The sequence below is a fragment of the Peromyscus eremicus genome, chromosome 5, assembly GCF_949786415.1.
Source record: "Peromyscus eremicus chromosome 5, PerEre_H2_v1, whole genome shotgun sequence".
In the NCBI taxonomy this organism is placed as follows: domain Eukaryota; kingdom Metazoa; phylum Chordata; class Mammalia; order Rodentia; family Cricetidae; genus Peromyscus; species Peromyscus eremicus.
This window is the reverse complement of record NC_081420.1, coordinates 26,701,057-26,719,399: the sequence shown is the minus strand read 5'-3', so window position 1 is coordinate 26,719,399 and position 18,343 is coordinate 26,701,057. Positions and strand designations below refer to the sequence as shown.

Below are 18,343 nucleotides of genomic sequence, written 5' to 3'. Positions count from 1 at the left end.
CTGTGAGTTCAAGGCCAGCCTGGGCTACAGAGTGAGTTCCAGGAAAGGTGCAAAGCTACACAGAGAAACCCTGTCTCAAAAAACCAAAAAAAAAAAAAAAATTCCAGTACATTGAAAAAGACTTCTCAAAATACATAAAAGCAAATTAGAAAATGAAAGCCAGTCTATAAAGGAGGAATTGCAAATGGAAGGTAAATACACAAAATATTGTTTAATATATAGTAATCTAAAATTGCAAAATAACTAAAGTGAAATTTATAATAAATGTATGTGTACTAGTGGATTTGAACTTAAAATACCCAATACCAGCCACATTGCCACATTGCCAATGTACTGACAAGATTGTAGCTAAATATTTCAAAAAGCAATTTGGTGACTGTTTCATTAGTAGTGACCTGGACTTTATTCTAGAGCATGTATCTATCTACCTATCCAGTGGAAATAATTCAGAGGTACATAAAAATATGTATAATTGCTCAATATACTAATAATTACAGTGGAAGAAATATAGAAATTATGAAATGTTCTCCAACTTTCCCACACAATATTAAAAGCAATTAGCCATTGAAATATACTTGGAAGAAACTTTAATGGTAATAGAAACTGCATCTGTAACAAAGCAAAACTTAAATGTGGAAAAAAGTCAAATGTGAAATATGTTCAGTCAGATATGAAAATCTGGATTTATACTTCCATTATTACTGTATGTTGCTTAAAAAGGCTGAAAAATATGAATGTATATATGCATACTAAATGAAAACCATTGGGGGAACCCAGAAAGAACACAGTGAGTATATCTAGAATAACTGAAAAATTCTTGGGTAAAAAGTTCAAGAATAAGAAAAATATAAGAAAAGGTATGGTGGTTTGAATGAAAATGGACTCCATAGACTCATATGTTTGAATGCTTGGTCCCCAGTCAGTGGAACTCTTCGGAAAGGATTGGGAAGTGTTGCCTTGTTGGAGGGGGTATGTCACTGGGCAGGGGCACTTGAGGTTTAAAAAGCCCAGGCAAGGCCCCATGGCTCCCTCTCTGCTTGCTGTCTATGGGTCAGGATGTAAAGCTCTCAGCTACTGCTCCAGCACCATTTTTATTTGCTTCCCACCATAATCACCATAGACTTACCCTCTAAAATTTTTAACAAGGCCCTAATTAAATGCTTTCTTTTATAAGAGTTGTTTTGGTCATGTTGTCTCTTCACAGTAATAGAATAGTAACTAGGACAAGAGGCAAGGTAAATTCTTATGAAAAAACAACAGTTCATTACAGTGTTGGGTCAAGAAACCTGAGAGTCAAGAAACCTGACACAAAATGAGGAAATCATCAAAGATTCCAGGGGCCATGACAAAGGAGTAGCCAATGCTGGAGTAACAAAAGCCACTAATGAGTAGAAGAGATCCGATATTTCAGTATTTGTGAATTAATATTGTTTTTCAGGGCATTGGTCATCTTCATAGAGTGCTAGGAACCAGCTTACTAATCTAAACACAGAGAGAAATGAGAAAAGACTCTTACCTCAAGGCAACAAACCAACAGATATTAATACAGAAAGAACAAGAGAGTTAGATATAGCTATTTGTAATTCCTAATGAAATCACAGAAGTAAGTTGATATCATTAGCTCAAAGAAGAGCTTTGTAATGGATGCACAAGTGCAATGAAATCTGATTCTATTGATTAATCTAAATGTCCATATCTATTGATTGAATCCATGCTTGGCATGAGTGAGGAAGTGTTTTTACTCCACCAAGAAAACATCCAGAATGTTTGAGAGTGAATTCGATCTTGTCTTTAGATATAGGTAACTACTTAGCAGAAAATGCCACGGGGGTTATAGACACATATTTTAGGACATCAAGGCTCAGAATTACAAACTAAGACTATGGCAAGTTCTACACGCTAATGCAGTTTCAGCAATGAGTTTGTGGTAAAACAAATAAATAAATGAAGAGGATTGCTGAAGACATGCCAAAAAGTTCAAATTATAGACATTTTGAACAACAACGAAAAACCCATAAAGCAAATTTTAGATTGGTAAAATTTGGTTAAGAAACAGGCAACCAAGAACTCTTGTTGATTTTGTTATCATAGTTATATAGTCATGTAACAGTCAATATCAGGGATATATTCTGAGAGATATTATTTAGCCATCTTCATTGTTTTCTGGACATCATGAAGTATTCTTATGGAAATTAAAGCAGTTATGATGCCATTAGGCTATAACCTTACGTGACTACTATTGTATATTCAAGATAGCCATTGACAGACATGAGATCATGTGTTACATGACTACGTGTGTACACATGTATAACGTGTATGCCATGGTTATTGTTAAGTCTGGAAGCTATATAAATGGATTTCATTGTACTATTTTTGTTAACTGTCTCCCACACCACCAAGGCAGCAGATCATTGTCCCCAGTGCTCAGCACCATGGTAGTAAGGAAGTAGGAAGTGAGCAAAGGCCTGCTGCAAAACTGAGAAGTAAACACAATGGTTTTTCCTTGGAATGTGAGAGAAGTCCAAGAAAATGAAGAATTTCCCATTGTGCCATGGGTTACTGTTGATGGGATGCTATACACCTGAGAGCTGTGAACAGGCAGAGTTCTGTGGCCCATGCCAGGCTACCCCGACTTAAATCCTATTTTCAGCAAGGCAGGCATAATGATGAATCCTCAACAAGGCAAGGAAGTCAAACGGGAAAGCCCAATCTTAATTTCAAATTTATTTATGATTTTAAAAGAAGATTGAAGGTGGAAGGCTGCACTTTATGTGCCCTGTTTTATTCAGATCTGTCACTTTAAAATACAGCTGTTCAGAGTGAATTAAAAAAAAAATCACTATGGAAACTCCCCAAGCTCCCTATTTTAGAAAGGCTAATAAAAATAGGAAAATGTAATCATGCTTATATTTGGCTGTCAGTGGTTGTTTTTGTTTTAATAGTTAATGTTTGTTGTTTTAATATTAGGGATTGGCTTCAGAAGGGGTAGTGAGTTTTATCAGTTCCAAGGGAAAGGTAATTTCTACTTAGTCAAGTGGACTGTGTACACAAGAAAACAACTAATTCATTGTTGTAGGAGCCCAGCAATTTGGACTATCTGATAGACAGTGTGTATGTAAGGTTCTAAGCAACCCTTGGCCAAAGACCATCATTGGCATTAAACTTGGAGGTAAACGGATGACACAGCGTGACACTCATCTTCCCCGGCAGATACGTCACAGAACACATCAGAATGCCTTGTAAATACCCACCCTTCCAGGGTGACTAACTCTGTACATGTGGTAAGCAGTAAAGAACGACAACCTCATTTATTTTACTGTTCCTTTGGTGGGAATTCTGAGGTAGTTAAAAAGAAAATTGTGGGCTGCAAAAAAATTTAAGACTCACATATAAGCCTGATTTCAGGCACCCTCTTGGACATTACCACTGGCCTCCCACCCAGCCAGCGTAAGAAAGTCTTTACAGCAGACATGTAAGGGCAAATGCCAAGCCCATTGATTTCTTAGTATCTATATAGCCCCTTTGGGAGAGCTATTCATCAGTGCATAGGCTGAAAAACTCCTTCTGGTATTTATACAATTTTAAAGTTAAAGCAGGTCTCATGTCCAATGCCCCTAGGTGCATGAGCTTATCAAGGCAATAGCTGAAGGAGCAAAGAAACCATGGTGGTAGAAAGGCTGCCACACAGGGCATTTCCACCAGGGCTTGGTCTTGCTTCTAATCCTTTAGGAATAACAACGTCTCAGGCCCTTCAAGAAGGCAAAGGGTATCAGTCACTCTTTCAGAGAAGGCACAGATCATAGGACTCCTTTGGCCAAGCCCTTTTCATTGCTTGACCTCTCTTTTGTGTAAAGTTGAGCACGTGGATGCAGAGAGTACACGACCCTGTCAGAGAGAGTGGTTTCATCTGCACAGCAAGTGTGTCTCCAGATTGGTGTCACAATATGCTTCTCCATCTCCAGTCAAATCAGAAGAGAGATCAATCTGCTGGTGGTGTGCCCTGAAGGCATGTCAGGGATGACTTCCTGTCTCCAATGGTTGGAACACACTGGACCACAAAGAAAGCCAGTTCCAGAATCTGGCCTTTTATTCTGGAAGGTTCCAACCCACTTCCATCCTGATAGTCTACTGTAGCCATTCAGGAGTCCCTTGCTATGTGGCCACTAACTTCAGTATGGAAGGAGGCTGATGAGACACCAGAGGGCCATTATCATTCTCTGCAAACATGGTGTATGATGCTATAGCATGCACCAGCTTGTGAGTTTATTTGGTGTGTGCAACTTTGTTGGTTTGGCTGGTTGAGGACATTTTAGTTTATGTGCCTTCCAAAAGTAAACTATTATTCATGAAGCAATTCTACAAAGAAAATGTCAGGGATTCTTTGCTTAGCTGTATTCTCTGAGGGATGCTGTGCCTGTACGGGCATGCTTTAATTTCTTTTCTTTTTTTTTCTTCTAGAGAAAAAATTTCATTTGATATTATAGCTGTCAACCTCATTTTCCTTTTTTAAAAATTTATTTTAAGGACATGACTTTTCAACATTGACAAGTGGTCACAGAATTGTGTCTGCTGGCCATCTAATGTTTCTCTTGATACATATTCTAGTTTAATTTCTATTATGATAAACACTGTGGCCAGAATTTGTGGGGGAAATGGTTTACTTTACCTTAAAGCTTTCAACACGAAGGGATATCAAGGTAAGAACTCAAGGTAGAAACCTGAAGACTGTAACTGAAGCAGACCGTGGAGGAACACTCCTTACTGGCTTGCTCCCCATCGTTTGCTCAACCTGCTTTTTTATATAACTCAGAACTACCTGCCTAGTGGTGGTACTGCCCACAGTGGGCCGGGCCCTCTAACATCAATCATTTCTCAAGAAAATGCCTCACAGACATGCCCACCATCTCATCTGACGACTTTGTGTCATATGGACAAAAATTTAATCAGCACAATACACAAAGCAAGTTAGTTACAAATAGCTTCTGCCTTAAAAATACAGCCGTTGCTATAAATGGGTCCAGATACTCAAGGTTTTGTCCAGATACCTGGCTTGTTTCCTAATTTTCTGTAGGACCTTAACAAATTTATGTGACATCACAAGGTCTATGTCTTCCTTGAAATATGAGCATAGCAATTCTATCCTGGCCTCTGGGGGTGTTGTTCATCAATTCAGCTGGCGGTTAGTCCCTGAGCTCTGACTCTGAGCTTCTGATAAATGAGGGTGACCCTGTCCCTCTTCTCCTTCCCTCTCCCCTTTCCATCTTCTCCTCTATAATTCCTTTCCCTTCCCGGCTTTGTCTTTCCCTCTTTGGGGAGAAAAAGCTCATCCTGTAACCCAGGCTGGCCTTGAACTGGCAATTCTGTTTCATCTTCCCTCATGCTGGGATTACCTGTGTGCATCACCAAACCCAAAGGTCACATTTTCCAAAACACACAAGCTAGGAAGACTCAACCAATGAACATACTTTGAAGAGGGTGGAAATTTTCCCATAGACATAAAGACAAGCCAATGCAGGAATACAACTCTGGATTAGACTCTTTCATTTTTACTCATTCCAGAATTATCTTGTAGAAATGTTCCTGTGAGCTGCTTGGATTCTCTTTTGATTGCAGGGCCACATCAAATGATGCTCACTTGGTGTAAGATGAATTGCTAAACAGTCTTATTAATAAAAAAACGGAAGCCAGATATTGGGGTGAAAGCCAAGAGATCAGAGGAGCAGAACAAGCCACAGCCACAAGTTCTTACTCTAGGAAATCCTCAGCCCAAGAGAGAGCCATTTCCTGTATAATCACGCCCATATCCTTTCTGTTCCTGCCATCTCACTTCCTCTCCCCATCCAGCTGCATCACTTCCTCTTTCTGCCTAGCTCTGTCACTTCCTGTCTGTCTGTACAGACCTCCAGACCTTTATGGTTAACTAGTGTTGGAATTTAAAGGCATGTGCCATCATGCCTGGCTCTGTTCCCAGTGTGGCCTTGAACTCAGAGATCCAGATGAATCTCTGCCTCCTGAATGCTAGGATTAAAGGTATATGCCACCATTGCCTGACTTCTATGTTTAATGTAGTGGCTGGCTTTTTCCTCTGATCTCCAAGTAAGCTTTATTTATTCGAGCACAAATAAAGTATCACCACAACTTGGTATGAAAAGAAGGGATGGTTTAGATTGTGGAATGAGAGATTTAGCTTTCATCCTTTTCTCATCAAGAGTAATTTCCAAGCAGGGCTCATGAGGGCTCACAGAAATGGAAGTGATAGTCACGGAGCCTGCATGGGTCTGAGCTAGGCCCTCTGCATACATGCTGTGGTTGTTTAGCTTGGTGTTTTTGTAGGACTCCTAATAGTGGGGGTGGGGATGTCTCTGACTCCTTTGCCTGCTCCTAGGACCCTTTTCCTCCTACTGGGTTGCCTCATCCAGCCTTGATATGAGGTTTTATGCCTACTCTTCTTGCAACTTGGTGTGCAATATCCCTGACTGATTTGGTTGATATCCCTGGGAGGCCTGCTCTTTTCTGAATGGAAATGGAGGAGCTGTGGATCTGGGGGTGAGGAGACATGGGGGGTAATGGGAGGAAGGAAGGCATAGGAAGCTGAGGTCAGGGAGTGTATTATATGAGAAAAGAATGAAGAAAAATGGAGAGTAATTTCCATAACCAAAGTAGAGTCCAGAACCTCAAAGAGGGTTGAAGCCATGTGCATGCTCTGGGATTTTGCCCACAGGCCCTGTTTCACTGCCATGTAGAGCCAGAGTTAATTGTCCATCGACATGCTATATTCTGTTCCTGCTCTGTGGGCTTTTGGGTCATGATTAGGCAAACATATGCATTATAATATTCTGAGAGCTGATCTGGTAATTGAAAGACTACTACATAATGGTAGTCTAAGAGCTAAGTATGAGCCACCGTTTGCCCTGTTTTCAATTCTAACTTGTTCAGAGGGCCCTATTTTATATTCTTGTTTGGCCCTGACTTATTTTAGCACTATTGTTTTTATATTTGTAATTAGATTTTATTAGCTTCTCACTTGTCAAACCTGTTAGGACCTCTATGAGGTCAAAATTCAGTCATTCCCATTGCCTGTCCCTAATGCTGAATTAAGCCCTGTGCCCTTAATATCTGCAAATGAGCAAGCAGTGTTGTTGTACCGTGCATAGGTTACTGTGTTGTCATGGCCACAGGCAAGACATACCATCTACATCTGTGGATTGATGGATAAATGGCTCTGGCCTGAATTTGGAATGTGGGCTCAAGGGCCTCCATGAGCAGGGGCTATTTGTCATGATTCCTTTGAGAATCCCAGTCCATTCTGTATTGAAGGGTCTTAATGACCATGTGTAATTACTAAGCAAGTAGTCAAAAGGTAGATTTAATAATAAAATACAGGCTGGCAATATTTATTCATCTCTATCAAAAATATCCAATAAATGGCAAGCATTAATTTCTTTACATCAAATTAATTCAATTTACTTGCTTTAAAGGAAATGCAAATTTTTATGGAATAAATGAGGCAAAAATCCTAGAAGCTAACTTGGTATTGGATACTGATAGGGAAATCTGCATACACATCATTCAGATATGTACTTCAACCCCTGTCCCCCATATTTTTTTTTCTCTTTACAATACGGTAAGGTGTGAGATTACACTTATGCCTGATCTGTGGTGATGATCTGGTTTGGTGAACCTACATCTGTTTCCTTGGAGTTATTAAATAAATGCTATAAATGTTTATGAAGCATTAACTATGTACCCAGGCACTATGTGGGGTGCTGGGAATGTGAGGTTAAATTAAGCAAGGGACAGTTAAGGATGCGGACAAGTTGTCAAGAGAGGAGGACCCTCTGAAATGTATAGTCAATACCCAAATACTGATATGACCCAAATAAACACTAAATACTGACCCAGAGTACTAGACAAAAATCACTAGAAATCTAAATCTTCCAGAACCCACTCACTGACAGTGATGTCACACTACTAAAATGGAACACTTGACATTTAAATAGTGAAATACATTCAATAATTCATAGTTCCTCGGTGGTCAGACAAGACAAATTCACAATAAATGCCCAACTCGCTTCTACTTCCTATGTGGGAGCAGTTCTGAGTCCCACATCAGAGAAGAGCTCCCTGTTAGAACAGACTAGAAGCTCTGGTGGCAATATTAACTTAAACACTGCGCAGGAATTCTCCTTGCATCCACTCCTGCCCCTACCAGGCTGCCTTTGCTATCGATCCCCATTAATGATTTGGTGATTAAGGAGGATAAATTGCCTATGAATGTGAAGCAGTCGGAAGGGCCGCCAGGAGCACAGCTGAATATTTTCTCTCAAATGTGTGTGCTGGTGCAATTTGTCAACCCAGTGTGTACTGCCACATTAGTCCTCAATGACACACTTGGTATGTCCTATTGCCAGCACCTTGATGCACCTAACTCTGTTTCCACAGCTTTATCTTCTTTGTTATTTTTTCCACTTGTGCTGAGGCCCATCCCTTTTATGACCCACTTTCTAGGGACTCAGTGAATCCCCTGTTAACGCATCAGCCTGCACACACATCTAAGTGACATGATTACCAGTCCCTGGGGTCCCTTTCGTGTATGTGGGAGGATCTTCATACAGAACTCCTTTGTGGTTATGCCTTGGGTGCCAGGCTGAAAAGTCACACAACCAATGAAATGATGGGACCTCTCACTCCTGTTTCAGACACCTTCCCATGAGAGTCCTCAATGAACATCGAGAGAAGGCGCTTAAGAAACTGTCTTAAATGCTAGCACTGGATAATTTCTGTAGGGAATGGCTATCCAAAGGCATGCAGTTCCCCAAAAGATGGGCATAGCAATCAAATAGAAAAGCTGCTGAGTGAGTCCCTCTCCATGAGAGAAGAAAGAGTTTGCTTCTGGGAGACCACTGGAGAGAAGAGTTTGGAGAGGAGGGGAGGTAAATACGGGGAGGGAGACCAGGAAGAGGCAGTGAGGTGAGGAAGACTGAGATTAGATTCGAGGAGAAGCTAATGGTTTTGTGAGTAGGTGAGACCCTTCTGGGTTGCAATGCTATGGTCTTGTGAGTATTATATAAACCCTTGGTTCTCTAATGTGGTTCTACCTATGAGCATTAGCTTAGCTGGGAACTAGTGAGACATACAAAATCTGAAGCACAGTCCCTGACCTACTTAGTCTGTGGGAATGAGTTCTGACGTGACTCTAGGGTGGTGAACCCCTGAGAAGACCCCTCCCATGCTGTGGGATGGTCTGTATGTCAAGTGTGTTGCTGATTGGTCAGTAAATAAATCACTGATTGGCCATTGGCTAGGCAGGAAGTATAGGCAGGACAAGGAGAAGAATTCTGGGAAGTGGAAGGCTGAGAGAGAAACACTGCCAGCCGCCACCATGACAAGCCGCATGTGAAGATGCCGGTAAGCCACGAGCCATGTGGCAAGGTATAGATTTATAGAAATGGATTAATTTAAGCTGTAAGAACAGTTAGCAAGAAGCCTGCCACGGCCATACAGTTTGTAACCAATATAAGTCTCTGTGTTTACTTGGTTGGGTCTGAGTGGCTGTGGGACTGGCGGGTGACAAAGATTTGTCCTGACTGTGGGCCAGGCAGGAAAACTCTAGCTACACTCCCATTTGCCTCTTATCTGCAGATAGAACTGCAACCAAAACCTGGAGGATGCGGATGAATTTGTGCAGCCACTTTGAATGTCGATGCTGAATCTGAGGAAGGGCTGAGTTTCCCAGAGGTCAGCAGATGAGTAACCGGATTCCTAGAGGCATAGATGATCAAGAAGGTAGAAACCCTCCAGGAATTTGTAGAAACATTCAGGTTTCCACAGGCCAAGGGATTAAGGTGTCTATGGCCAATTCCCTGCATTCAGGAAGACAGGGACCCACTTGTTACACTTAGACTTCTATAACAAGCCTACCTTCTGCTTCTCTGATGACTAGTTCTTGTTCCTTCCTCATTCCCTCAACACGTGACTTTGTTCTACTCCCAAAGAGGAAGCCAAAAATTGGCCGCTATTGTGTATCCCTTCATAGAATTTTGAAAACATTTACCCTTTTCTCCCCTGTGTGACTTCTCAGTGAGGTGTGCCTGGGCCACCTCGTTACACCCTTCACCTCATCCCCTACTTGCCCAGGCTGATTTGCCTCTAAAGCCAATGTTTTCCAACTATGGCTTCAGGAATCACACAAGAATCTTTGGAAAAAAAACTTAAGTCTAGGGTGGCTCTAGTGCAATCACCACAGAATATCTGCATGGAGACGCGTGCACACGCACACACACACACACACACACACACACACACACACACACACACTGAACACTGGTCCTATGCAAGAGCAGTATGTACTCTGAACAGCTGAGCCATCCCTCTGCCTATCGGGCGCGCGCACACACACACACACACACACACACACACACACACACACACACTGAACACTGGTCCTATGCAAGAGCAGTATGTACTCTGAACAGCTGAGCCATCCCTCTGCCTATCACCCCAGTGTCTTAAGTAAGATGCCAGTACCCATTGCCTATATGCTGTAGTCCATCTCCCTGGATTCTGCCCCATTGCTTCGGTGGCTTCATCCTCTCTGAGATCATAGTGCTATCATATTTCCACAAAGAACAACTCCCTTCTTTCCTTCACCAATTCAACTCTGCAGCAATACTCAACAGGAAACTGCAGTCCTCTTGATCCAACCAAGATGCTTGGCTCTTGGCCCTTTTGATTTCCTAAGACCAATGACCATTCCTTCCCAGTCTACTTTGTTCACTCTTTTGTTACTCTAATTGTCTGCTCTTGCTCTTGATGACATAATATTTTCATGGCTACCTCAGCCATACACTCTAAGTTCTGTATCCTGTTATTCTAATGTCTACTTGATGTCTTCAGCTGAATGTCTTACCACTGTATTATCATTTCTCAATGTCCTTACACGATCCCTTCCACCTCTCCAGCCTTCCCAGTTCCAAAGACATCACTGTCATCCACTCAGTTGACCAGAATAGACATCTAGTTATCTCTCCTTACCTCTTCTCTCTATTTCTCCACTAATCTCTAATTCCTCTGCAACCAATGTTCTAAGTCCAAAACTGATATCCCATCCATTTCCTTTTTTCAGCTCCATTGCCTCCACTGCAGTTAAATCCTTTGCCATCTTTGTCTTGAAGCACAGCTGTCAAATGGGTCTCTCTAGGTTTAGTTTCACCTTCCTTCAATTCTTTCTCTGCACAGAGATTCAAGGGGAGGTCCCTGTGTTGTAACAGGGTATTTGGGGCACAGCACACCTTGTCGCTAAGCAACATTCTGAATGGAAGTACCTAGAAGCTGTTTACCACACGTACAAGAGCAGATCCAGAGAGCAGTGAAGCAGTTAGATTACGAGTCTTTAGCTTCTGGATAGCCCATCTGGGAAATCATTACGTCAGGCGAAACCACTAACACATTTTTTTCCTCAAGGGGAGTGACCACATAGTACATGGATGAGACAATCCATAAAGCTGTGACAAACTGAACTTTGGGTAGATCATGTCATTCCTCAAACATCCTGGGTAATTAATTACATGAAGCCTATGACTGTCTTTTTTCAGTGCAAGAAAATCAGTTACAACTTCCTGACTAATTGTATAAATGTGGACTTTTAAAATATTAATTTCTTAGCCCTTCTACATATGCCTCAGTCTTATTTTCCTTTACTAGCTTCTCTACGGAACTCCTAAATGCTGTTAGTCCTGCATTGTCTTTCTTTTCCCCCGTGTCCAGGTGACTTCTCTAGGTTTGGATAACTCTCAAATGCACTCTGACTCTCCTCTTAAGATTCACACACTTGCAGGTCATTTCTGCTATCACTTCTAATTCATTTTCAGTCCCTTAGTTGGCACCTCTATTCCCCATCTCCACAAATAGCACAACATTTCTCAGTTCAAAATGCCTTATATATAATTGATGAGATTTCTATAAACAGGACTCCATCTTTGAGCTACACATGGCCCAAGTGATATCTCTTGCTCATGTCAACCTTGAACATGAGTCGTATATATGTATATATATGTACATATATATGAGTGCTGAGTAGGTGATGATGAGAGCTGGTGGGTGGCAGTGCAGGATCAGCTAGGTTTCACGTGTCAAAATCACTGAAAGAGGTAAGCGAAAGGACAGAGATCTAGGTATATATTTAACAGGAGTAGAAAACATTGCTGTCCCATCATTGTCTACAAACACATCAGAAAATCTAGATCCAAAGCAACTTTTTCAAACCAAGGGTTATGCAAAATAAAAAAAAATAGCACAGACTCAATGTTTGGAAGATGTTCGGGGAGTGATAATCCAACTTTAATAGGCTGGTATGAGTGGTTTCCTGCTCTCAGCTCTTAGATCTCAAACTGCTTCTTTGCTACAGATCTAACACCAGATGCCACTCTCAGCCCCACATCATGTATGGAAGCAGCTGGGGGCAATGAAATGGCATAAATGGGAACAGGAGAAAATCCTATGTAATCTGAGGTTTTAAGTTGATTTGGTAAAGAACTCATTGACCCCAACTCAGTAATCTAAATATAGCTAGGTTAAGCTTCTGCAGAGTATGGAAATAATTTAAAATAACATTAGAGATTAAGTAATATTATGTTAAAATATCATTACCTATCTGTATTTGCAGGCCAATTGTTTGTAAAATGTAGACCTATCATGAGAATAAGTAACTGTGTGGGATCCTTTAAGCTTTCTCTTCCTGAATTAGTGTGATGAAATTAGTTCTGCTATTTACATAGTTGATTTTATTCTTTTTTAAAGTAGAGTCTTGGGTTCTATTAGTCTTGAAAGTTGAGTTTAATAAGTCATTTTTTTTGCTTATAGAACAAATAATATACTGAGATGACACCACAGGTCCATAATGAGTCCACTGTGTAACTTTGAACAAACTTTAATTAATTCCTGAAGTAAGTGTGTAGCAGCATTCATTTCACTTATATTGGGGAGTAAATCATGGATCTTTCTCACTTTCAATCTTGAAATCAGGGTGATGATTAGTCCAACTTCACTGGACTTAGAACCATTAGGAGACCTTTCCAGAGAGGTTTAACTGGGACCAGAAAGCCCCACCCTGGATGTGGTCTCACCACCCTGTGGGGGAGAACCAAGATTGTATAAAATGGGGAAAAGAACTCCAGCTGAGCCCTGCCAATCTTCTCTCTTCACTTTCTGACTGCGCCCATACTGTGACTGGCCACAAACCCCTGCCATGGCGAACTTTGCTCTCAGCAATGAGCCAGAATAAATCCTTCCTCCAAGTTGCTTCTTGTCATGTATTGGTCTCATGACACAAAAAGTATCTAATGGAGTCAGAAGGGACAAGTCCTTTGGAGTAACCCTTTTACTCCTTCAAAGGAGATGCTTTGGGACTGTGGAAACTTTTAAAGATGAGTACTTGCCCCTTACCTTCACACCAAGGATTGAAGAGAATATATGTGTCAGTTTCTGGGTCTCTGCGGGTACGCAGGATGCCGTAGGGAGTCCAGACCGCAACATACATGCGGAATTTTCCCACGATGCATTCAGGGGAAGACTGGATGGAAAGCCGCACAGACCTGTCCTCGTTCATGATGACCTTGGCCCCCCACCTTCCACTTTGCAGCTCCGACACTACAGGTACTGGGATGTAGGTGCCCTTGTTCTTCTGAGGGTAGCGACCTATGAGGAGAAGGAAAGAATGGAAGATAAAAAAGTTTCTCAGACCTCTTGTTCCAATTCTGTAATCTTGTGGCTGAAGGAGGAAAATGCTGTTAGACTTAAAGTTTTAGAATAAATATCACTTCCGCTGCCAAGAGGCGTTATATTAGCTGATTCTCCTAATTTCTTCAGGGCTCTGATTTGCCATGACTAATAAAAAAAATTACAAAGATAACACTTCTTGGGAAGATATTTCTTTGTTGGTTGATAGTTCAGCCTGTCTTCTGTTGCTGGTACTATAACAGCACAGACTGGTAATTTACTTACAAAGAAAAGAGGTTTCTTGGGGTCACACCAATCCTGACACAGCTCAGGGGGTCACAAGGATGCTCTTTTTCTCTTGTTATGAAATCACGAGTGTTTAATCTTATGGGTAGGACTTCAAGGCCCTATCTAATCCTGACTACTCCCAAAGGCTCCCATACTCAGATTAGGTTTCAACTCTTGTAATACCTCATAATGGAGATTAAATTTTAACATGTATTTGGGAGGAGACAAATTATATTTGAATCAAATCATTAGTTATACAATGAATTCAATCATGACATAGAAACACCAATTTGAGTGCAAAACAGTACCTTGGGATTATACAGTACCTTGGGGTTATCAGGACCTGAAATTTTACTGTTAAAAGTTATAATAGTTTTTAATAAAAAATACTTTAAAATGCAACTACTATAAGTATACATCATTGTTTTTAGGGTCACAGGCCAATATTTTCTGTTTATTCATTGTATTTGTTAAGCTATCATCTGTAATGGGTTACACTTCCAGGTTATTCAGATGCAGCCATTTTTACATTCAACCTAAGCGTGTGTTCTTTGCCAGCCCACTGGTGCCTGAGACTTACGCCACAGGCTAGGGTTCAGAATTGATGTTACCCTGGAAAGTGAGCTGAGTTTGAATCTTGGCTTTGCTGCTTCTCACCCTGGCAACCTTGAACCTTCCACATTCTTATTCTCTTGTCCATATCTTCATCTACAAGTGGGGGAAAGAGTGGTCGTACTAATGAGTTCACAGGAAGACAGAATAAAACAATTCATTGAAATGCTTTATCCTGAGTGGTGTCTATCTGTTGTTCATTTGTTCATTGTAGGGTCTCACTCAGTCTATAGCCCAGGACAGCCTTGAACTTGCAAACTGGCCTGCCTTAGTCCCTCTTGAGTAACTAAGATTACAGGTTTGTTCCACCAGGCCCAGGTCTATGTAAAATCCTTAGTACATAATTTATCATGTATAACAATTACCTTAAAATCTTAAGCTGTTACTTTAACTGCAGATTAAACAGGAGGTCATTTTGTAATATTTCCTGGCTCATCATAGTTTATACATAAGCTATCTCAAGGCATATGCTATTTTCCCCTTATTACTCCCATCTTGGATCAAATTCTTATTGCATGGTCTTTAACCTCAGAACTAAATTTCCTCTGACTTTCAAAGCTATAAATAGAAAGTTAACCTCACATAATTCTTTAACTCCTTGGCTTATAATTTAATTTGCTGTGTAATTTGCAGGAAAGATCAAATTCATAGCTGTTTTAAAATAGAATAAATCTCTTTTTTCTTGACTTGAAAAAAAGATATGAGTCAAGTAAGATTGTAAATTATTTGGGTTGAAAGCAGATAAAAATCTTCCAGAGCAAAGTTTATTTACTTCAATTGTTGTATACACAGCATTTGGGAAATTCCAGAAACAAAGGTAACTTCAGCTTCTCTAGTGACCAAGGTCTGAACAGAGTCATTTGATAGGAATATATAAGAGCATTCAAAAGGAAGTAGTTTCCTAGGTTACTGCTGTGCAATTCTATAAGGTTGCTTAATTTTAATAAAAATAATGATTTGAATAAGAGGTATTATACCAGGGAGAAAGATTAGGCTCCTGGTGCTTTTCTGTGTGTCAGGAGGTTCAGTTAATCACAACTCAGAACAAGTATCACATATACTGATCATAACCCAATAAAGACTCACACATAGTTCTTTGCCAAGAAGCCACAATCTGAGCATTGCAGATTTTGTCTAAACATGAGATACTCTTGGGAATACACTGGCTCTGCCTCCAAGGAGTTCCTGCATCAATTTACCTTTAAAAGCATGTTTAGTAACTTTTGTCTGTCTTCCCGTGTTCCCCCCAGCCTTCCTTTTCCTGCACAGCCCTCTTCCTTGTGCATGCTACGGTGAAGTTTTCTCCTCCCCATAGGCTACTCTCCAGAGGCCATCACTGTCTCTGGACGAAGTGTAGAAATTAAAGACAATCTTTTCAGGTAAATGTGATCTGTAATGCAATCACTATAGTCCTTCCAGAAGCTGATGCCACCAAAAGCCTGTATAGACTTGAAATGTATGGCATTTCCAAAGAGCTTTGAAATCTATGATCTATGAGACAATCTGCCAGGAAAGATGTGCCCACTTCTGCAATGGTGGTATGACTATTATGAGGGTAACTAACCACTCTCTGATTAAATTTGAGACACATTCCAGGGTAGGGAATATATATGCTTATAAACCTTGCTGAAAACTCATGGTGAGGGAAATCATGGGCTCTAGAGGGGAGTTGAATATTGCTATAGAGCTTAATTCCCACAATGCCAAGCTTTTCTTCTAAATATTTATGCTGGTACCCATGGATAAGTGTTACTCTCAGCCGTAATCAGAGATGTCTCTCTGTAGTGAACACAGTGGTGAATGAGGAGATTCACGAGTGCACAAGGTAGGTGCTGAGACTAGGTGATAGTTGCATGCTTAACCTCAGACAAGTCACTTCTTCCATCTCCTCTAAGGCTTGTGGAGCACTGTGGAAGAAAGGACAGAGAGAAGTGAGAGCCAGAAAAGAGGAGAAAGGCTATGAAGTGTCATTTGGGGGAGGCAAGATGCAGCCATAGCAATCAGTAACTCACAGCAGCTATGAGTGCCTGCACAAGGTCTGGGCATCATGGGCCCATCCATAGCCAGGCCTGGATGTCACCTAACTCAGTAGAAGGGGAAATAAAGATTGGGCCACTATCATTCACCGGGAAGACTGTTCTCATTGCTCTGTATCTTACTACCTTCGAGGAATAGGTGGAAGGTGCTAGAAAGAGCTGGGGAATATGGAAGAAGGGGAAAGAACAAAGCTGCAAAACTGGAAGAAATATGAGGGAAAGGACGAAGAGCCAATTTGTAGTGGTGGATAACAGATGTGTGCACCAGAGGTATGAATCAAAGGGGTCAGAAGGCATAGCTGGCCAAGAGGAAGGCATGGAGGCTTGGGCTGATACAGATTTGGTTTGCTTTTTTAAAGTAAGGTTGGGCAGTGAAGGGAGAAGGCTGAGCAGCCATGTTAACTTGGTAAGTCACGTGGCTGCAGATCAACTTCTGAAAACGAATCAGGAACAGGCAGTCATTACATGAGTTCCAAAGGGAAGCAAAAACAACCCCCAATTTGCAGGTCTTTTCCTTTCCACTATACAGAAAGCTGGTTATTAATGTGAGACCTGGCATGTCAATAGGACCTCAGGGTCTTGTCAGCGGCTCCATTACACCATGTTTAATTCTGAGTGTAATGATTTCAGTGACAGCGCTGGGGAAGGATTTTCCATGATTGAATTGTGAGGGAGGAAGTTGTGGCAGAGTAGTATTTCATCTCACTAAATAGCTTCTCACCCTCAGGAGTTAGCATGTTTTAGAGACCACCATCAGGCCAAGCTTGGAACACTCATCCATCAACATGCATGGCTGTCACCGGCCAGGTCTAGGTGTGAAACCCAGTTCTACACAGGTGATTTCCATGCATATGTTTGCTAACAGTGCATAGTGCCCACGGAGACATTTTCCTGCTCAAATTGCACAATTTTATGTTAAAGGAGAATGAGAGCAAGGAAAAGGGAAGCAATAAACAGAGGTTCCCCCAAACAGTTCTCACTTTATTTTTAACAATGTAGCCTTTGCAGCTAGACCTGAAAAGAAGCAGGGGTTGTAATTACAAATTGCATGCCTTCGTAGCCACTTAAAATTGGTGCTCTCTCTTCAAGATATCTAAAAATGAGCATATGTTTACTTTAATTATTGGCTTTCCTTTGTACATTCGTGGTTTGTTAGCATATATTCATAGTACACAAGGCAGAAAAGAATGGACTTCAATAAATTTTTGTACTGTTCATCGGATACCTTGGTCATATCTACCAACATATTTAACTGTTGCCGTGTCTTGATCTCTCTCTCATTTCTCTCTGTTTCCTTTTAGCCCCAAATAGTCCCCATTCTAATTTTATATCACAATTTTTTTTGGCAAATTATCTTTGAGGCCAGAAAACACTTGTCAATCACAATCAACGCTTGGAATCAAGTCAGTAACTCAGGACATACACATTTTTGCCACCTTTCTGGCATGTCACCTTTAAGACTATTCTATCTAATATGCTAGACTTGGTGAACATAAGTGCTTAGCCATTTGAGTAGTTCCTAACTACCAGAAAAGTCCAAGAAAAATCCTGTCTTCTTTGATATCCACTTAAACATCCATTTCTCCTATTAAACTAAACTATGACGTGTTCTTACTGTAGAAAACCTGTAAAATTCCTCATTGCTTCACACTAAGTATGGCCCCATAATGTCACTGGGACTTTGCTGGATC

General features: G+C 40.9%; 1 protein-coding gene across 1 annotated transcript in view; it reads right to left on the bottom strand.

Annotated features, from left to right (window-relative positions):
* The window catches only part of F13a1 (coagulation factor XIII A chain), a 166,804-nt gene that overhangs the window by 105,965 nt on the left and 42,496 nt on the right, over window positions 1-18,343 (bottom strand). Inside the window, exon 4 of the mRNA XM_059262307.1 lies at window positions 13,444-13,695. Within this exon, the coding sequence (XP_059118290.1) occupies window positions 13,444-13,695 (252 nt within the window). The remainder of the gene's footprint in view (window positions 1-13,443; window positions 13,696-18,343) is intronic.